The following is a 21,454-nucleotide window of genomic DNA, read 5'->3' on the forward strand; positions in this document are numbered from 1 at the left end:
AAGCAAATAATTAAAGGGTATGAAATGTGCTGGTGGTGACTGAGCAGAGGTGGAGGCAAACCCATCCTGGCACTGCAGCTCCCATGGTGGCACAGGCACCTCTGCTTTTAGAAATCCCATCTTCTGCACAGACCAAACCTCTCCAGAGCACCTGAAAATTAACAACAGAGTGACAAAATTAACACTAGCCCAGCTGCCACCAGGACAGACCTTGAGCAGTGTCAGTGCTGGACGTGGTGTTGAGGCCAACCGGTACAAAAACGAGATTCTGCTCCTAGCACGTGGCCTTGGTGACTGCCAAACATCAAACGCTTCTTATCAGGAGCTGCCAGAGGCTGTGTGTGGGTCCAACAGGCACATTTGGGAAGAAGATGTCAAAGAATGGTGCTAGTTTTATTGTTGCTTGATAAAACTGTCCTGAAGAGACGTTACATGCACCAAAGCTTTGGGAGATGCCAGCTAAGCTGTATTTTGTGCATTTTTCTGGATCACATGCACAGGGAGAGACCCTTTCCCCTTTCACTCATCCCTTCCCCACGCAGCCCTTTTCCCCTCATTTGCTCCTCTTCCTCTCTCCCTTTCCCTCTTCCCTCACTTCCTTGCCTTTCTCCCTCCTTGCCTTTCCTCCCCCTCACTCTCAGAGCCCCTCATTCACCCTTTCCCCCTCACTTACCCCCTTTCTGCCATCACTTACCCCATTCCCTCTCACTTCCTTTTCCCCCTTTTAAACCTTTTCCTCTCATTGATATCCACTCCCCCATTCACCCCTCTTCCTCCTCACTCACCTCCTTCCCACCATCACTCCTTCATTTTCCCCTCATTCATCCCTTTTCCTCCTCTCACCCCTTTCCCCCTCACAAACCCGCTTTCCTGCCTCACCTGCTCCATTTCCCTATAATTCCTTCATTCCTCCCTCACCCATTCCATTCCCCTCTGAACTCCCCTCCTTCCCCCTCACTTGCCCCTTTCCCCCCTTTTAACCCTTTTCCCGCCACTCCCCCTTTCCCCCTCATGAATCCCCATTGGCCTCATCCATCCCTTTTCCTCCCCTCATGAACCCCATTTCCCTCATCCATCCCTTTCCCTCCTCATGAATCCCCATTTCCCTCATCCATCCCTTTCCCTCCCCTCATGAACCCTATTTCCCTCATCAATCCCTTTTCCTCTCCTCATGAACCCCATTTCCCTCATCAATCCCTTTCCCTCCCCTCATGAATCCCCATTTCTCTCATCCACCTCTTTTCCTCCTCACTCACGTCCACATCCCCCTCACTCCACTCACCTCCTTCCCATCATCGCTTTCCCCCTCACCCATCCCCTTTTCCCCCTTCTCACCGCCATTCCACCTCCCTTCCTTCCACCCCCTTGCCCTCGCCCGCCCCTCGCTCCCGTGCCCCCTCACCGGGGCTGCCGCCGCCTCGGGCGGCCCCGCGCAGGCGCAGCGCCCCCATCCCCCGTTCCCCACACAGGGGCGGGGGCGGCGCCTCCCGCCGTTCGCGGGCCGGGCTGAGCCGCCGGAGAAAGGCGGCACCGGCACCGACCGGGCGGGCGCCCGCCCTCCGACCGACCGCCATCCGCCTGTCCGGCCGTCTGTCCATCCATCCACCCAGGTACCGTCCGAGGGGGAGGGGTGCCGGCCGCGCTCGGCTCTGCCTGGCTCGGTGCGGACCGGCCGCGCCCGTGCCCCCCGCGGGGGTCGCGTCCGCCGGTGCCGCGCAGCGCGCCCCCGTCACGGCCATGGGAGCGCTCCACAGACCCTCAGCCCGTCCCTCGCCTCGCCCCCCGGCTCTCGGAGCTGCACGGGGCTGCCACAGCCCCCCGGCCATCACAGCCCCCCGGCCTCTCGGAGCCCTCTCAAGCGCTCATGGCCATCACAGCCCTCGCAGCCCCCTCACCAGAGCTTCCCCTCTAGCTCTTACCCATCACTGCCCCCCGGAACTCCCCCACGCAGTCCCGTGGCCATCAGAGCCCCCCCACAGCCCCCTCACAGCCTCCCCCTGGTTCTCAGAGCCCCCGAGAGCCTCCCCAGAGCGGCACCCCCGTAAGCCCCATGGCCGTCATTGCCCCTAGGACGCCCCCAACCCCGTGGCAGCTGCCCCAGCCCCTGCCCAGCCCCTTTGCTCCCGGTCCCCAGCCCCTGCCCAGCCCCTTTGCTCCCCCTCCGCAGCCCCTGCAGCGCTCCGAGCCCCCGGCCCCGGCAGCCCGGGGCGAGGGACCGTTACCCTGGTGAGACACCCGGATGTCTGCTCGGAGAACTCCGAATTATTGTCTCCGACCCGCTCGCGGCTGCCGCCTTTTTGCCTTCTCCTAAACGTGTTTTATTTCTTCCCCCCCCCGCTGCACAATGAAATTAACTTTCACAGGTTTGTGTCTCTTCCCCCGCGTGTCTTAGCTGGGGGATTTTTTGGGGTGGTTTTTAGATTTAGTGGTTGTGGGGAAAGACTGAACGCTTTTCAGCTGCTCTTCCCCCTCAACGTGTGTTTTCCTCACGTGAGGTTTTTTTTGCAGCTCCTCACCCTTGAAAGAGAACCGATTTTTTGAGTGACCTATCTCCTTAAAGCCACTGTTTTGCTTGGACAGTGGAACTCCTATAGCACTCCACTGATGTATCCTCAGAGTTGCTGAGCTTTGGGATATCTCTGGGAATCACACGGCTCCTTCCTCGGAGATCTCCTTGGAAATCACACGGTGCACTTACCCGAGGGGATCCTGTGGGTTTGAGGAGTGGGAATCTATGTGAGGAGCTTTTTGAAGCTGGCACATGGGTGGGAATGGGATTGCTTGGTAACTCCACAGTAAATTTCCTTTCCCCAAGGTATTTTGCCTTCAGCAGTGCTGCTTACAGGCACAGGTTTGGAATATGGGTGGAAGGTGTGCTCTGTTCCTCACAGCTCTTCCTAAGGGCTGTTAGTATTTTTTTATTAAATCAAGTGGAAGTTGAACATTTATATCTTGCAGATAGAGGACCAAAATAACAATTAAAAATCAGGTAAAAAATCCCCAACAAAACAAAATGTATTTTTAAAGAAATGTACCCAGCTATTGCTGTTACAAGTGTCTAAATAATGGAGAGATGCTGAGGTACCTGGGGGTGTCTGTTTGTGACCTTGCTTTGTGTGACACTGAGTTTTTGTGCTTTCCTTTGCCCACTGACACTTAAAAACAAGTTACTTTTTCAGGCAGCAGAGGGAGGGGGAAGAACATCCTCAGCCACAAGAAGTCAGGGTTTGAGTGCAGTTGTAACAAGTGCATACATTTTTCAACTTTGAATCGGCTGTGTTGACTCACTCCCTCTTCTCTCAGTCAGTTTGCCCTCCTTCTGCAAAATGGAGAGGGTTTCTGACTTTTAACCCATTTTACTGCTCTGTGGACTGCTAATGAAGGGATTTTCTGTATTAGGGGTTTTCAGCAAAGAGTCAGTTTGGAAATGAACGTGCCCACTGAAACTGAGAACTCATGTAAATCAAGTGGAGGGGAAAAGCAGTGTTTGCTCATGTTGTAAAACTAATGTGAAATGCACTTTTACAGTTTTTTGACTTAGTGGAGTATGTAATCTTAAATTGGGATTTTTTTTTAATTTTTTCCCTGTTTCCACCCCTCTCTTTTCAGTTTTAACAGGAAAATAAACCAGTAAAAATGTTACTTAATCTTATTTTCATGTACCACAGTAGCTGCAGTTCCTGTTGTTGCTTTGGCATAAGGTGATGCAGAAATCCTTCCAAGTTTTTTCTGCTTTTCCAGGATAAACCTGGTAATGAACAAAGGATGTTTTCACCATTTTCTTGCTGCTGTTGTTGTCTGACGTCAGCACCTTGTTAATGATGTTTCCTGACTTTGCTCCATCAGTGCTTTTCTCAAGTATTTTGTTGGTAAACAGATGGAAACTAAACTATTGTGGGGATTAAATCAGCTTCCTTCTATTAAATTCATTGATTCAGAACAGGTGCAGTTCAAAAGAGGGATTTGTGGGCTTTGCAATGTTCAACCCTAATTTCAGTCATTCTTTTTGGGTTAAATTCAGACACCTTCCACCCCAGTGATTAGCTGATGCTTATAAAAGCCAGAATTTTCAGTGTTCATTTCCATTTGGCTAAAACTGCTGTGGCTCTTTGCTGTGTTTGGTGCCTGCAGTGGGAGCGGCGTCCTGGAGGATGGTGGTGCCCGGGAATGCCCCGCTGATCCAGCAGGACCCGGCTCTGGAGCCAGCCCTGGGCAGGGACGCCCCCGGGCACTCGGCCATGGGCCCGGGCACGGAGCCCCCCGAGGACGTGGGCCCCGAGGTGCGCAAGCTGCGCGAGCTGGTCCGGAGGCTGGAGCTGGACAATCAGCACGCCAGGAGCAGGAGCAGCAGGACCCTGCTGGGGACAAATGTGCCTGGGGTGGACAACCACGAGCCCAGCCTCAACGGGATGGAGATCAACAACAGCATCAAGGCCATCGCCGAGCAGCAGGAGCTGCAGCTGATGGCAGATCTGCACAGCCAGCTGAGCAAGATGAGGCAGGAGGAAGGAGAGAACAACTTCAGAAGAGCCCTGGATGCCCCAGTGCAGTACAGCTGCAACAGTGGCCCTGAGGAGGTGTCTCCCAGTGGGGAGCAGAGCCACAGCAATGGCCAGTGTCCCTCACCTGTGCATACAAGTGACAGCTCCGAGCTCCTGGGCAGCCTGCTCATGGCAGGGATCCACACCCCAGCTGCAATCCATGAACAGAATCCCAGTGAAAAGGGTGCAGATCTGGAGGGGCTTCCGAGTCACACGGATCTGGATGAAGTCAAAGTGTTAGAACTGGAAAATGGCCCCGAGGAGGAGGATTGCTGGTAGGTACCCCCAGGCCTGGGGGATGTGCTGTGGTTAGGTGAGCAATTCCTTTAAAGCTATCAACTGATTTCTCTACAGGACTTGGGTTTTTAGCAGCAAGAATGCAGTTCTCATTAGTGACTGTTCTTGTTTTTATGTCCATTGTGCCAGACCATTATTTTTAAAAAATAAGTTTACCTGTAGGTGCTGTTTTTTCCCCCTTCTTCCAGCCACTGCTGCAGCTTCCTTTCCCTCTAAGTTTAGTTATATATAGCACATGCAGATGAATGAATAATGGAGCTTTTGAACCTTGTACACAACTGTCAAGTACCATATTTTAATAACAATTTTGTCAATAAGAATCCTAGACCATCTGGAATTTGTGGCTTTTGCTAGGACCTGAGGAGACAAACCATTCCCAGCTCCTGGAGGCTGTTTCTTTCCAGTTAAGCACCTCTTTTGTTCAGAGACATGAGCTGAACCAGATCAATGATGTAATCCTTAACTGACCCGACTCTCTGGGACTCTTCCCTCCACCACCAGCCTTGTTTAAAACTCATTTTATAAATCAGTAGATTAGCAACCTTTGGAAGGGCAAGGGAAATGTAAAGTTTAAGGCTGATTTCAGCTCCTGCAATAGCTGGGACTTGAGATTTTACCCGGAGTTGTTAATTTGTAAGACTTGGGAGGAAGAGCCTCAGGGCTCTGCAAATTGGGTTTCAAATTTGTGTAGCCAGATTAATCTGGCAGCAAGGATAGGGCTGCTGAACACAAACCAAACCTTCAGCTCCAAACATTCATTAGCTGTTAGAAGGGAAGGTAAAGTTTTTGTTAATGGAGTGGAGCTCAATGAGGTCACAGTATCAGTTCCAGCCTGAATTTGAGGTTACATTTAAAAGATGATTTTTTTTCTTTGCAAGTGTACTTTTAAAACCCAAATACTGGTTCTAACTTGATCATTGGAACCCTTCAATGTACCTAAACAGCATTTTGAGCAGATTTCTTATAACTATTTAAGGGAATACATTTGATGGGTTGCATATGGAAGACTAGCTTTATTTCCATGTTAATGGAAGCAGCCAGGTTTATATTCACATTTTTAGAGCCTGTGACAGAGGAGAGTCCTCAAATTCTATTGAGTCTCAGAGGCTGAGATTTACCCAGGCAGGGGATGCTGCCCAGTGAAATCAGGAGAGATTCTGTGCTCAGGAGTTCTGTGCTTTGACCTTTCCTTCAGTTGGTGGCTGGTAAGGCCCTTCTTTCCCAGGCACCCTTCACTCTGCACCTTGTAGGATCCTTGTGGGTTTGTTTGCTTTGTTTTCTTGCCAGATTTGGTTGGAACAGGGTAACCTGTGACAAAGAGGCCCCTGAGGAGCTGGGTAAGGGTGGTGATCCAGGGCACTTGTGCAAGTGCTGTTTCCATAAATTATCTTTGATTGTGCTGCATCACTTCCATCTGTTCCCTTTTCCTCTTGTCAAACAAACCTGCTGAAACAGGAAGCTGCTTTTAGTGGTGGCTTCTTGTTCTGGAGCTTGCTCTGAAAGTGGGGAATGAATCCTGTGTACAATCAATAGTGCCTGTGCTCACTGCCAAATATCCCAGACTGTCTCCATAAACACGTCCCACATGCAGTCCCTGCAGGTGTTTGTGCTTTCCCACAGCAAGAGCCAGTTGCTTGGAGGGGAGGGAGGGTTTTCTTAAAACAAACAAAAAGAAAACCCAACAAATGACCTTAATTCTCTGGGAATTTAGGATCAGCTCTAACAAGGTGGCTTTGCTAATGGGGGGAATTTGGTGCTGCCTGGATTGAGCAAATCCAAAGGGACTAGCTGAGTGTATTGTGTATTTGCAGTCCTTTTAAAAATATTGTACATCCTCCTTCCCTGGAAGGAGGATGGAGTGCTCAGAGTGCAGGTGGAGTCTCAGTCCCTTTTCTGGTTTGAAATTATTCTCTTTATTCAGCTGGAAGTTGCAGAAATTGCTGTGCAGCAGCTCTGAGGTTGTGTTTTGGAGCTGTGTTTGCAGGACTGAGCTGTGTGAAACCCGAGGCAGAGCCCACTCCCAGCTGCTGTAACTCTGCCCTGGCCTGCCTGGCCTCAGCTGCTCCCTCAGCTCCCTTTCTCAAATAGCTGCTCAAAATTGTAAATATCCTGGAGACCAATCCCATGGAGCTGGGCTCTGGCACTGAGGAGCTAGCTCTGTGATGCTCACCTTGGACTGGAGCACAGGGCAGCTCCTGAGCTGTTTTGGGAAGACTTTTAGCCAAATTCCCTCTTACCCAGGGAACAAACCAGGTCTGCTGCTGGTAGCATTACATTGGTTGTGTTCCCCAGTATTTGTCAATCTGGGGTTTTCCATGAGGTGAGGAGAAGAAGGAATCCCTGATACTCAGGTGAATCCGTGAGTTGCTGCTCTCATTCCCAAAAGTCTCTCTGGGCTGAAACTGGGTCATGCTGTCTTCTCCTCAGTGTTGTGTTGTGCCTGAATCCGTGCTCAGCACAGCAAGTGGGGAGCCCTTGAGTTGGTGTTTGCAGGGAGCAGGAGCGTGGTTTGCTCTCAGGCATGTCAGTGCAGGAGTTTCCTGGCTATGCCATTTCTCAGCCTTAGCTCTGTGTCCAGTCACCTTCTTCTGTATTCATGTTTAAGTCTTTAATTCAATGTACTGGAGGAAATCATTGCTGCTTGTACCATCAGAAATAGGGAGAGAAATTCTGGGGAAGTTCCACCAGGTGAGGATATGATGCTGCACAAGATCCAGGAATTCTGCCAGTGCAGCACCTTGTGCCTCCAGCCTGGGGGAGAAGGTTGCTTACAGAGTGTCTCTGTGTAATCCATTTATACCCTTCACAGCCTCTCTTGTAGCTTCCCTGGGATCTCTCCTGGCGACAGGGTGCTGCTGACAAGATCTACATGTTTTAAAAACAGCCATTTGCAAGGTCTTGTTCTCTCAAACTGGTCATTTTATCAGGTGTTTTTACCACTGTTGCATTAAATAATGCACAAGTGACTTCTAACCTTTCCTGACTGGTTTGAGCTGGGTGACATCTGCCCTGCTGGGGCAATCTCTGGGTGCAGGAGCTGCTTCAGAACCCAGCACAGCTCTGCGGGAGTGTCCCCAGCCCCTCCCTGCGTGGCGGAGCTGAAGGGCAGAACCTGCCTGCTGGTGACATCGCGTGCAGAGCTGGGAGGGGGAGCTGCTTCTGGTGGCAGAGCCTGCCTTCCCCTGCCTCTGAGGCCTTGGGAAGTGCTCCAGGCTGTGGCTCCTCTTCCTCACACTTCTGTAAAATGAGGGCTGGGCAGGGAAATCCTCAGTGCCAGTGCCAGAGGGGTGGGGAGCAGGCTGGCCCTGCTGCTGCAGGAGTGCTGGGGTGTGTGTGAGTGTGAGCTGCACCCCAGCTGCCTTGTCATCACTGTATGGGCTGCTGCCTGGGGCAGGAGATTAATTTAACGTGAGCTTTAGAGCTGCTCTGACTTGGGGACTGATTTTTTTGTGTTTTGTTCAGCAGGATTAGTCCCTAAATAGACATGAGAGAGTGTCTTTGCAGTGCCATTTTTTCCTCTCTTTGCAATTTCTTAGGAATAAAGCTCAGACCTCTCCTTGGGCTAACAGCAGAATGTTTTTGTGTGGAGTGTTCTCCACAGATTTTTCCCCATTTTTTCCTTTTATGTTTGTGTCATTTCAGAACCTGGATAATATTGTTTCACTGTGGCTTTCTACTCCAGTCTTGTGTGTGGTAGGATCTCTGTTCAGCAGGAGTGTTTAGATTTGAGATTAGCACAGCATAAGCAGAGTACTAAATCTGAAAATCAGCTCTCTGAAGTCTGATATGCAAAGGAAAGGAAAATGAATGTGTTACCTGTTTGAAATCCATGCTTTGGAGAGGAATTCAGCTGCCTTTTAGCACTTGAAGGAGGTGTATTTCATACACCTCAATTGTTCTGAACACTCTCAGCTATTTGAGGTCTCCTTATCCTTGCTTTGTGGTGTATAACTCAAAGGTCTGCAAATCAGTGCAGTGATTGCCATTTTTGGAGCTGCTGCAGACACTGGTGCCAAGTGCTTTGGAAGATGGATAATAACCCAAGCTCTGTCTTCAGAAATGGGCTTTGCTTTACGCTCAGTTTAATTTCCTAATGCACTGGTTCTAGAGCCTTCTGCAGCCTGAATTCTGCTCTTACAATTTATAAATTTCTGCTGCAGATACTCTGCATGAGCAGGATCTGAAATTCTCAGGCTTTCACTCTTACAGCTGCTCTGATCAGGTTTTCAGTGTGAAGATGCTTTTTCTCAGTGCATTGTGCAAATTGAGAAAGTTGTTGTGTTTCCTGCATTCTTGGGCTTTGGGGATTTTTTAAAGCAGGAATTTCAAAACCCAGCAATAGTGGCCATTAACTCCTGTAAATCCTTCTGTGACATTGATTCCATAAGGGAAATACTATCTCTGGAATATTCCTTGGTTTTAGTGCTCTGGATTCTGTCAGGATAAAGTGCAGGGTGTATCAGAAATTTATTTGTGAATGGCTACAACTTAATGGAAGAAAAATCCTTGTGGCACTGGGTCCTTACCAGGGATGTTTGTCACAAAATACTCTGTTTTACTGGGTAAACACAAACATTAGTAAGCAGAAAGTAAAGATACTTTATTATTGAAAGGTTTCCTCTCAGAAGCTGAAGAAAATCTCATTTGTATTTAATAATTTATAAAACAAACCCCCAGTACATCAAACTGGGAATATCTGCCCAAATGTTTACTTTGTGCATTTTGTATGAGGCCTTGTAAGTATCTAAATAACCGATTTTCATTTGCAATTTGACAAAAGAAAACATTCAGAGACATTTAGAGAGAACACCCCAACTGCTGAGCTGGAGGAACAAACTGCAGGGTAAGGCTTGGTCCTGAGCAGGGCTTTGTTCAGCTCTGCCTGACTCTGGGGTGGCTCCTGGGGTTCATTCACCTGGCAAATCAAACAGCCTGGAGGCTGAAAGTACCAGAAAGAAAAAATCTGAGTGTTTCTAAAGTCAAGAATTTTTAGCTTTTCACACCCCCCTTTTTCCAAGGTTTTAGTTCCCTGGATGTGAGGTTGGGTTAAGTCAGCCTCTGGTGGGTGACACTGGTCACTGGACTTTGCTGAGCCTAGGAAAAGGTGACTTCTGGCTCTTAATATGTCCAGAGAAATATTCACACTCACATCTTGGAGGAGCTGGTGCTTTTAGTTTAGTGCTGTGCCAGCTCCTTTGGAGGAGTCAGGGTGCTGAGCCCTTCCCAAAGCTCCTGCAGAAGGAAAACGGGAACCCTGGTGCTGTGGAATGAAACCAGAATTCCTTTTGTTTTGGTAAGTTGCCTGTCAGTGCTGTGAAGAATTGAGCTGCGTTCACTTAATTGGGTTTGGGGAAATTGTGAGAGCTTCTTTGCCAGTGGACTTGTCAGCAGAAAAAAATCCGAGTCCTCTGGCAGAGCCCAGAGCACTCCCCAGCTTTGCTCCCTGTGGGAATGGCTCTGGGAAGCAAACAAGTGTTGCCATCCTCAGCTGGGCTGGAAACAGGGTGAGGAGCTGGGCAAAACAACTCATGGAGCAGGGCAGGGTTCTCTCCCTTCACCTGGAGTACGTGCAGAGCAGCCTGACCTGCCCTGAGGAGGCTGTTGGCCTCTTTTTTGTGTGATGATTTTACTGCTCCTTTTGTGGTCTGAGCTGCACAGTAAATCCAGGGAGAGGGAGCACTTTGCTTCCTGGGTTTGATTGGATTTGAGTGCTTGTAATGCTCATTTATCCGTGCAGAAACGCAGCAAGATTGGCTGGGGGGTCTGCCCTGAGAGGTACCTTGGGAGAGTCAGGAATATTTGCATTCATTCCTCAGCATTTAGTTTGTCAATAACAAATTAGCTTTTGGATTTTTTTATTTGCATTTGGGTTTGTGCAAATCTTGGTGGGGAAGAGCTTGTGTGCGAGTTGTGACTAAAGAGGCTGAGTCTGTTCCCTGAAAAAGATAGCTCTGGCCAGAGGCAGGGCTGGAGTGGTGTGTCAGGAGGCAAAAAATAGGGAATAATGTCCTTCTGCAGGTAACAAATCAGTATTTTGAGAGCTGTTGCATGCAGTGATGCTCCATCTCATGGCCCCAAAAATGGCCAGGTCTGGGGAGTGTTGCTTTCTGCATTCCATGTTATCCCAGCCTGGTGCCGGACAGGAGCCAGGGCAGTAGGTCAGGCAGACCTGTACAATATTTTAAATATCCCAGCTGTTTATGCTCTGTCTTGGACGGGTGTTGGTGTTACAGGCGGGACACCTGACAGCTGAGAGTCCCACAGTGTTTCTCTGTATTTTAAACCTAGGTTTTCAGGAATGAGTGGGATAATGACTGACATTCCTGCTGATTTACAGCAGTTTTGTTGTGGAAATCGGTGTTTTATGGGTTGGATCTGAGCTGGTTGTGAGAGAAAGAGTAACTGGAGCAGAAAGGCTCTGTGTACCTTGCTTCAGGAGTGGCAACAGTTGGGAGAGAGGAGGAGGCAACTGAAGCACAGGCAGACATCTCTTGAAATCTTAACTCCATCCCCACGGTTACTTGATGCTTAAATACTGGATTTTAGCCTGATGGAGGTGAAATCCTCTGGATACGTCAGTGAGGCCAGCTTTGGGAACACCACAAATGCTCAGGTGGTTTGCTGGTGACCAGGAGGGTTCTTTGTCAGCTGGGAGCAGTTCCTGAGGTGAAGGAGCAGCAGGAGAGGGAGGTGCTGGTGGGAAAGCAGCAGTTGTGTGATTGTGTGCACGGGAGAGCTCCCGGCTGGCCCAGCAGCTCCTGGAGCTTTTCTGGTGCAGGGGGAGCAGCTGAAGGCTGTGCCAGCAGCTTATCAGAGCCTCAGGAGATGGGGAACCTGAGAGCCAGACCTGATGTCCACAAATCACAGAATCCCAGAAGGATTTGGGCTGGCTGGGACCTTGAAGAGCTTCAGGCTCCAGATCTAGTTCAAGGTCTCACTGCTCTCTGCACCAGGGTGTTCTCCAAGTGATCTGCAAGAATTAAAAACAGTTTCACTTTTGGATGTGCAAAGGACTGATTTTTCTTTCCCCTTACAAGTTATGCATGTGTTGCTGAACAGCAAAAAGCGTTAAAAAATAGGGAACTGCTTTTTCTTTTAAAAATACAAATGTGGGATGTGTAAAGTACTTGAGTTGCTTTTATAGCAGAGGTTCTTCCAGCTTTGACCTTTCCTCAGAGAAATGTTCTCCTTTGGAAATCTGGTGAAGATGTTGCTTTCCACCCATCCCTTGTAAATAATCCAGGAGTTCAAGGTGATTAAATCTGTCTGTCTATAAGGATAATCCTGGGTGTCCATGCAAAGCAATGAGGTGTCAGAGATGTGGCAGACACTTAGGCTGGAGGAGAATCTATCTGACATTGCAGGGAAGATAAAGCACAGCCACAGTTCCTGCCTGTCTGGGAATGTCTGAGTCCTCCAGTGAAGGGGTTTATCCCTGGAATCTGGGAATGCACCTTCGGCTGTCTCAGAGCTGCTGGGAGGACACAGCTGTGAGGACACATTCTGAGGGTTTTAAACAAAAAACAGAACTCCTGGAAGGAGATCACCTTGCAGCTTAATTTAGGAGCACCGCACACCCTCACTGCCTCTGAGGGCATGGGGTTTGGAAGAGGGGAGTGGAGGGAGAGATAGGTGGGTATTCCAACAACTTCATTTCCAGCAGTGTTGCAGCAGCCTAGGATGGCACCTTGCATTGCAGAGCCTGTAGGTTTCCCTGTGAAGTTGTTGATTTTCCTGTTGTGGCAGTAAATTTTCTTTCTGAGTCATAATCCTGAATTTTTAATTTGGGTAACTGTTGGTTTCTGATGGCTACACTCTACCAAATGCCACTTTTGTATGCTTTGAATTAATGAGCATTTCTTCCTGTCTCCTTTGAATCCTTGCAAAGGCTCTATGTGTCTCCAAGGAAATCCATGGATGAGAAGACAGCCTCTCCTCTGAAGTGGTGCCGGCAGGTGCTGGATAACCCCAGCCCCGAGATTGAGGCTGCCTGCAGGACCCTCATCAACAGGCTGGACCAAGGTAGGGCAGCTGCAGCCTCTGCTGCTCTGGGCTCCCTTGCAAATCTCATTCGAAGCTAGAAAATCGAGCTTAGTGTTGTCAGGCTCTTGAGTTTTGAAGTTTTCTTAATATTTAAACATTTTTAAATGTAAGAAATGTGTAGAGGAAAAAATGTGCTGCTGGGGAGTGGGGAGAGAACCGTGGCAAGCTGTTCTTGCAGCTTCTTTCTGGAGAAGAACTCCTGGTGCTGAGTGTTCCTAGTGGTGATGATTCCTCCTCTGGATATCCTGCTGGATATTCCTGCTGGATCTTCCCAGTTGCTTTTACTTGGGTAAAAAAATTGTCTGCTGCTCAAAGCTTACAACAATGAAATATTAAACTTGAAGAAATGGTGTCACTTGGAAACCAGGTTTTTCCTCATTTATCATCCTCTGAAAGCACTTCCTGGTGGCTGTGGGCTGTGTTAATCCTGAGGGGAAATCCCTGATTTCATCTGCCTGAAGTGAAAACTTGGAATGTTGTGTGCAGTGGGGACATCTCTGATCACAGAGTGTTCTGGGGCCTGGATTTGGGGCTTTGCTTTTCCATCTGGGCTTTCAGTGGTGGGAGATGCAGTTCACAGGACAAAAATGAATTTATTCTGCTCCTGCCTCTGTCCTGCATCACCTGCAGTGCACCTGGTGCATATCTTGTCTGTGTCAGTCCAAATGGCCCCCAGGTTTGTGTAAAATGGGTTGCACACTGAGCTCCTGACAGCCTGAGGGGCTGGAAAGGAATCAGTCACTGTTTGCTACCTTCTGGATTCCCTCTCATGCAGCTCTCCTGGTCAGGACTGGCTGCAGCTGCAGGTTTATTGCAGACATGTGCTGCAGGCTCCTCTGTCCAGCTGGACTCGGGAACCTTCAGACACAAAAGCTGTGTGTGGAGAAGTGACACTTGTGGGAGAATCACTGTTTGGAAGCTCAGGGATATCCCCGAGCTCTGGACTCCAGCCCCAGCTGGGTCCCCACATTGGTGTCTGAGGGTTTGTCTCCATGGGAATGCAGAAATTCTGATTTCACTGTAACCAACAGTTTGAGCCCTGTGGTTTGGAGTCTGAGGTCACTGCTTTGGGGGTTGGTCTGGGTTGTTTTAGTTTTCATTCTAGCAGTGTTTGGCACTGCTTGAGATCTCAGGCTACTCTTGAGTTTAACCTTGGCATTCCTGATTGGAGATAACCGAATGGACTTTGAGAACAAACTTCATTTGCTTTCATAAACCATCTGTGCTTAGAAATTTGAAAGAAATCTATTTGATTACTTCTTTTCTCTCTGAAATGTATCAGACTTCAGTTGTACTTGGTCTGACCTGGTAATATTTGTGGGAGAAATAAAAAAAAGAGAACTTAATATGATGAATCTTCATTATATTAACTGGTATTCTCACAGTAGGGGGAACTGAGTTCTCTGGGCAGTTCAGCAGCCCCTTGAGTATCTCCAGACCATGGTGTGAGTAATTTTCTCAGTGTTGTAGCTGCTCATTTCCACCTCCAGTAAGGATGGGGGCACTTGGTTTTGCCACCTGCCTGATTTTGGTTCATTTATGAACATGTGAGTGTGTGCGAGCTGAATGAGTTTAATTCAGAGTTGGGTTTTATTTATTTTATTTATTTTATTTTATTGGATTGGCATTGTTTCTGTGGTTTAACAGTGTCTTTGTTCCATCACAAAAATTCAGAATAACATACTTGTAACATAAAGTTCAGTGAGCTCTCTAAAATGAGGGGGTGTAGAGGAAGCAGATACTGATGGAAATAGTCATCCATCCAGCTCTGGAACTTTGTGAAGTGTTTGGCTTCTTCAAAGCCAAGCTGGACAGGAGTTACTCTTGGAGTTCTTCAGAAGGGACAAAAGCAGTTACAGGACACGAGTGGGGTCCCTGCAGCATGGCAGGGAGCACCAAGTACCTCTGCTGCAGAATTTAATCCTGTTCTTGATCTTGCTCTCTGTTTCCAAAATAATTTGCTGACCTTTGTGGATTTTTTGTATTTTTCCTTCTAGCCAGTAGATGGAAAAACCTGTATTGCAGCCCCCTGGCATCTCCCAGCGCTCATAACCTGAATTCCGAGGCAGGCTCCTGTAGCAATGCACTAAACTCTCCTGGGCACCTCAAATCGACTAACAAAGCACTACTAACCTGTGGCAGCTCAGGTATGGCATGGCACTGCAGCACTGGGCTCTTTAAAATGCAAGGAGGGGCAGGGATTGGCACAGGGAAAAGTTCTCATGGCCACTTGTGGTGTTTTCCCCTTTCCGTTTGCTCCCTTCCTCACCCAGGTTTCATTTGTGTGGGAGAAAACCTCCTTGCATTCTAAATGTCCTGTAGTTATTTCTTGGTTTGGGTTTCTCTACTTTCTCTCTCTCTCTCTCTCTCTCTATATATATATATATATATATATTTATAAATTGTACTAATTTTAAGTGGCTTAAAATGGAAAACAGCTGTTGGGGCAAAAATATATTGCTCTTGAATAATGTTGTAGACTGTAGATGTGATCTTTAAAGAGTCACTTGGATTCAGTTTTCTGGGGAAGGTTTCTCTGGGGAATATTGATTAATGCAGGGAACAAAAAGCTGCCGGAGTCTCCAGGGTAAAGCCTTCAATTGCCTGAGTGGGCAGCTAAGACAAAATACCAAAAGTTTTCCTTCAGCCTTAATTGTGTGTGGAGAAGATTCCCTACCTTAGAGGCAGCTCAGCCATGACTCTTGTTACAGCCTGATAATGAGGCTCCTCCAAAATGCTGTGGCCTGCAGCCTCCCTGTGCCTGAGGAGTCAGGAACACCCTTCCAGGAGCTCCATTTGTTATCCTTGGTGCAGCTCCCAGCACAAAGGCTTTGCCTCTTGGCTCTGTTGTCAAAGAATTCGTCCTTATTTGTTTGTTTTGTGTGGAAATTGCTAAACCCTACTTTGCATGTTTTAAAACACAAAGCATGTTTAACAGTCTCTGCCTCCAAACTTGATGTTAAGTGAACTTTTTTCGCCTCTGAAAAAAGAAGGGTTGCCTGTGGCTGTTTTCACAGGTGCAGGTTTGTTTTTGAGGTCTGATTTTCTGCTATAAATAGAAATTAACACTTATCTCTGTTTTGCAAGCAAAAGGATGCACGTAGGACTGAGGATTTTTGCCAGCTGAGCTCTGCAGGGAAACATCTCTAAGGCAATTTCTTGTTTTTCATATGAGGTTGGGGGGCAGTCCAGGTGTCTGAGCATCTTTTCACCCAGAAACAGCTTCTGATGGGTAAAAGCAAAGTGTCTTTGGCTTCTGCAAATGTGCTGGGTGGAGGGGCAGGGCCAGGACAGGCTCTGTCCCTTCAGAGCATGATGACTTCACTTCATCTCAGGTGCTTCTTCCCTGTGCCTTGTGCAGGTGCTAAGACGAGTTACAAGTTTCCTGTCAACCTAACTGACTCAAATTTTATTTCCAAGAAAAAAAAGCAGCTTTTCTACGCTTCAAATGGAAAATGTTTAACAGTGACTTCCCTTGAAAACGAAACCAACCCCTTTGACAAAGCCCAGATGTGGTTTCTATTTGAAAACCATCATCAGCTTTACTGATGGAAGAAGGAGCAGTTTTTTCCCCTCCTTGGCTATTTTTAACTAGACCTTCAATTCAAAGTGCAACAGCCAAACTAAACAAAGTTGGATTGGGAGTTTTGCCTTTTAGAAAGCTGGTCTCAAGGTCCAGCTGGATTTTTAATCAGTGTTGAAGGTGCTGCTAATTGCAGCAGGAAACCTGTGCTTGTTCATTCCACCACATCCTACAGGTGCAAGCCCTGCTCAGGATGGATTTATTTCAACTCTTTCAGTCTTTTCCTGACACCAGGAGGAAAGAAATGGGATTTTATAGTGGAATATCTTGACTTGGAGAGTGTATTTGTGTAGCATACACCCAGATGCACCATTAAGGTGCAGCCACACTTGTGTCACTGTATTATTTCAGCATCCTCAAGCTCAGAGTTTTCCTGCCATGTTCTGAGAAGATTTGAAGGCAGGGCACCTCCTGAATACTCAACAATGATGTTAAAATAAACCATTTGCCAGCAAAGCTGAGCAGCCCTTTCCAGCTGTGATCAAATCCAGCCAGGCAGGAAAAAGCAGCAGGTTCCCAACATGATTTCTTCAGCCAGCTTGGAAGAGAACTAACTGCTGGCATGGACAACACAGGTGTGAAGTTCAGGTGTAAAATGAATTTCTTACATGGGGACTGACCAAGCTGCTTCCTGCCAGTCAGCCTCACATTACTTGTTTGAAAAGCAGCTGAAAACTGCAGATTAAAAACTGAGTGTTGGAAATTCTAAATTCTTGTTTCTCACAGCTGCACCTGAAGCTCCCAGCTGCACTGCTGAATTCCTGGGATAGATGATCCCTGCTGCTTCTGGTGGGCTTGTGAGTGTCTGACTGGGCTTGTGTCCCTCTCCCCCAGGGTACCTGAGCATGCACTCGGCCCTGAGCTCCCAGTCCTCGGTGGACAGCGAGCTCAGCACCTCAGACGACTCCATCTCCATGGGCTACAAACTGCAGGACCTCACTGATGTCCAGGTCATGGCACGGCTGCAGGAAGAGAGTGAGTTTTGTTTGTTTGTTTTGGGTGGTTGGGGTTTTTTGGGGGATTTTTTTGGGTTTGGTTTCGGTTTGCCTTTTAATTTGCTTGTATATTGTCAGGCAGGAAAACTTAAATAAAGGCATAAGCTGGTGAGAAGCCGTAAATAAGCCAGTGCCACCCAGGCAGGTGTGTTTTCATGGGAGGCAGACTTGAAATCTTTGTTTCCACCTTTGAAATGCTGGTGGGTGCAGACTGAATTAAACTAAAAGCTTTAACCTCTAAATGAGACTCCCATACCTGTAAATTAGAGTCCTGTATCTACTTAACCTGCTGGAGCTTGATGGCAATGTCCACAATCTCAGGAGGGATTAGGGAGCACTGCAGGTCCCCTGAATGTTAATTGTGCTGTAATTAACCAGTGCTGATGCAGGTGACGCTGTTCCCGCTGATGGAGTCCGGGGAGGACAGGTGTTAACCTGGCTCTCCTTCCAGTGTGAAACAAATCACAGCCAAAGCATGCCTTTGGAGCTGGGGGTGTGTTGTTGGATATCGTGCTGCCCATGTCCCCCGTGTCCCCAGGCCTGCGGCAGGACTGCGCCTCCAGCTCGGCCTCCGTGTCCCGCCGCAGCTCCAGCGCCTCCCTGCACTCGCTGCGCCGCGGCACCTACAGCGACCAGGAGTTCGACACCTACAGCCTGGAGGACGAGGACGACTGCGACTGCTCGCTGTCCCTGCGCAGCGCCCACCGCTACTCGCCGTCCCCGCTGAGCTCCCCGCGCTGCCAGTCGCCCTCGTCGGGCGCGGAGCTGGGCAGGGCCGCGGGCTCGCGGCTGCGCGCCCCGCGCAGGGCCGTGCAGAGCCCCATGCAGGAGCGCCTCAAGTATGCCAACAGCGAAGGTGAGGGCCGGCTCAGCCAGGGAAGGGGCTGTGGCACACACGGATCCCCCTGCAGGGCTGGGGCCGGGAGTGCTGCTGGGCAGGGAGGGAGCTGTGAGGTGCCCAGGGGTGAAGGCCAAGGGACACGGGCTGGATCCAGAGGATGGCCACAGGACCAGGGCAGGGATTGTCCCCTCTGCTGGGCACACCTCGAGTGCTGTGTCCAGTTCTGAGCCCCTCACTCCAAAAAGGATGTTGAGGGGCTGGAGTGTGGCCAGAGAAGGGAGTGGGGCTGGAGCACCAGGAATGGCTGAGGGAGCTGCAGTTATTCAGTCTGGACAAGAGCAGGCTCGGAGGAGACCTTACTGCTGTCTACAACTGCTGACAGGAGAGTGTAGCTAGATGGAGATTGGTCTCTTCTGCTGTGGCCCAAGTGAAAGGACAAGAGGTAACGCCTCAAGTTGCACCAGGGGAGGTCCAGGTTAGGTGTTAGAAACAATTGTTTCCCTACAGAAGTGGTCAGGCCTTGGAATGAGTTGCCCCGGGAGGTGGTGGAGTCACCATCTCTGCATGTGGCACTTGGGGGTGTGGCTTAGGGATGATCCTGGTGCTGCTGGGTTGATGGGGTGAAGGTCTCTTCCAACCTCCTTATCCTGTGCTCTCAAAATCACTGCTGTTTACTGGAAGCTGAGCTAGGTACAGGCTGCTCTGCTTTTAAGTGCATGCGTTTCTCCAGAGAGCCTTAGAGCAGCAGCAGCCGGGGGCTGAGGCTGTGTTTGCTTTCAGAGGAGCTGAGGCACAGCATGCCCAACCTGGCCCGCAGCAGCCTGCGTGCGCTCGAGGCCGTGCGGAGCAGCCGCAGCCTGGAGTCCGATCTGCAGGTGCCCAGCAGCCGCATCCCCAGGACGCAGCAGCGGTCAGCAGGTCAGTGCCACGCCTCCCACAGGCCTCCCACAGGCCTCCATCTCCTTAGCCAGCCCTCAGAGGTGCTCTTGTGTCCCTGCAGGTCTGACTCCCAGCAAGCTCAGGTATTCCTCGGGGGCCGCGCAGTCCCCGCTCACGGGGCGCCAGCCCGGGAAGGTGGCCCCGGGAGCCAACTCCCTGCTGCCCGGCAGGCAGGTGGGGAAGCCCTGCAGCTACACGGCTCCCGTCCCCCCAGTCCGCAAGCCACAGCTCCACACGGGCTCGCCAAGCAGCAGTTGCACTTCCAGAAGCACCACCATGGTCACTGTGGCCAAAGGCTCTGCCCTGAAGGCACGGCCGGGCGTGGCAGGGGTGGCCGTGCCCAAGGGAAAGGCAACGCCCCCGTCCAGGAGGTGAGTGGGGCTTCACACCCCTTTGGCATTGTAGTAACCATGCCATGCTTCGTGGGTGAAAGCAGAGCATGGGGAGTGGTGTCCTGACACTTCAGAGTTTTTGTTCTTGTTGCTGTTTTTTTAACAGCTGTTATGCTACAGTTCATTATTGAGGGAAATTAAATTGATTCAGAGTTATTATGCTATGACTGATAGCAGACTAATAAGTGACCAGTACTTGTTGATCTTTAATGTCCCACTGGAGCCTTACATTGAAATCTTTAAAAACGTGAAAAAAGGGAATTGTTAATCTCCTAATTTATATCAGTACTCAATATACCTGATTATTTTTCATGTGTTCAGTTATATTTGCATGGAAAAATATTTTCTTGGACTCGGTCATGGGCTGAAGTCACAACAGTGTTAATTTGGCAGATACCAGTGTTCAAGCATCCAGTAACAGGCACTGAATTTCTTAAAGTGCTTCAAGCTGGTGTTTGCTGATGCTCAGGGTATGCCAGCAGCACTTCACCCATGGCAGGGAGATGCTGGTAACCCAAGCCCCAAGCCTGTGTCCACCACAGGGCTTTTCCTGGAGCCATCCCTGACACGTTGTTTTGTCCCCCGCAGGTTCCTCCAGGCAGCACAGACCCCCCAGGCCCCTGAGGATGACTCCTGGAAGGATGGGTGCTACTGACAGCCCAGAACACCTCCGTGGAGCAGATCCCAGCTGGCTGGGCATGACCTCACTGGGAAAGGCCCCGAGCCCCTGTCCCTGCAGACTGCTGTACATATCCCTCATTCTGTGCTCTCCACACCACCCACCTCCCTCTGCTCTGCCAGGAGCCAGGGCTGGGACAGACAGCTCCCACCCTGCACTGAACCCTGAGTCTTCCCAGGAAGACTGAAAAGCCTTATTTCACCCACACCCCAGCTGCAGCCCTGGGGAAGGTGTGTCACCAGCCCCTCCCAGGGATGCTGCAGAGCTGGGGGTGTCCTCAGTGCCAGAAGCAGCTCTGAGCTGGTGCTGTGGCAGAGCTCGTGGAGAGTAGAAATAGTGACATAAGTGTTAGATTTGAGACTTTGAACCTGATGTACTCTAATATTTGTCTGGAATTCAACTCGGTTTGGTTTGTTGGTTTTGTTTTTTTTTACTTCTGTATAGAATGTATTTCTGCTACTTTTTATTGTTTGGTCTAGAGCTGCAGCAGGTTTTTATAACTGTAGAACACTGAGCTGTTGTATCCAGCTGTCAGCACAGGTCATGAGGAGCAGTACACAATATTTGTGTGGGGTGTGAACAGGCAGGGACAGGGATGCCAGTTAAAAACTGCTGGGCACCAGCACCTTACCTCAGCTGAGCAAGCTCAACACCACTTAAGAGTAAATTTTTAAAAATCCCCTTCCCTCACAGCTTTTTGTCTTGAAGTGTTGGAGATCTCAGCTGGTTCCCAACTGCCCTAACTTTTGTAGAAGTTTTCTACTGTCTCTTAAGGATTTTGTTCCAGTGTCCTTTTCCTCAGCAAGTGCTGGATGCTACAAATACAGTCTTAGTCCAGGAAATATGCACTGATAGCAATGTTCTCCCTGCCATCAATGTGACTTTGATAGTGTAGTTTAATAAAATGTTATGGTGCTGAAATAGATCTGCTTTATTCCTTTAGTGAGTTTTGTGCCACGAATGAGGCTTCTTCTGACAGAAAAGAGCTCTGCAAGGATAAACAGGGCTTCAATAAAGTCTGCTAGGATGCAAGCAGTGAGATTTACCTTCAGGTCCTCGGAGATCAGAAGGACAAGGCACTCAGTGTGTGCCATTTCTGAAACATCCCCATGTGGCCTGAGCAGAACCGAAGGCAGGAAGCAGC

General features: G+C 49.3%; 1 protein-coding gene across 2 annotated transcripts; it reads left to right on the top strand.

The window, feature by feature from the left end:
* The first annotated feature begins 1,441 nt into the window (after positions 1 to 1,441).
* On the top strand, positions 1,442 to 21,235 carry LOC135304650 (SLAIN motif-containing protein-like). 2 transcript variants are annotated; one of them, XM_064427278.1, is made up of 9 exons: positions 1,448 to 1,610; positions 4,132 to 4,816; positions 12,727 to 12,860; positions 14,879 to 15,028; positions 17,299 to 17,439; positions 17,998 to 18,315; positions 19,081 to 19,218; positions 19,301 to 19,610; positions 20,220 to 21,235. In XM_064427278.1, exons 2-9 carry the CDS (start codon positions 4,152 to 4,154, stop codon positions 20,284 to 20,286), a joined length of 1,923 nt encoding a protein of 640 aa, XP_064283348.1. In that variant the 5' UTR covers positions 1,448 to 1,610; positions 4,132 to 4,151; the 3' UTR covers positions 20,287 to 21,235. The 2 variants fall into 2 exon arrangements, with proteins under 2 accessions (XP_064283349.1, XP_064283348.1); XM_064427279.1 differs by lacking the exon at positions 14,879 to 15,028 and having other exon boundaries at positions 1,442 to 1,610.
* Positions 21,236 to 21,454: the final 219 nt, after the last annotated feature.

The sequence above is a fragment of the Passer domesticus genome, chromosome 7, assembly GCF_036417665.1.
Source record: "Passer domesticus isolate bPasDom1 chromosome 7, bPasDom1.hap1, whole genome shotgun sequence".
Classification (NCBI taxonomy): Eukaryota; Metazoa; Chordata; class Aves; order Passeriformes; family Passeridae; genus Passer; species Passer domesticus.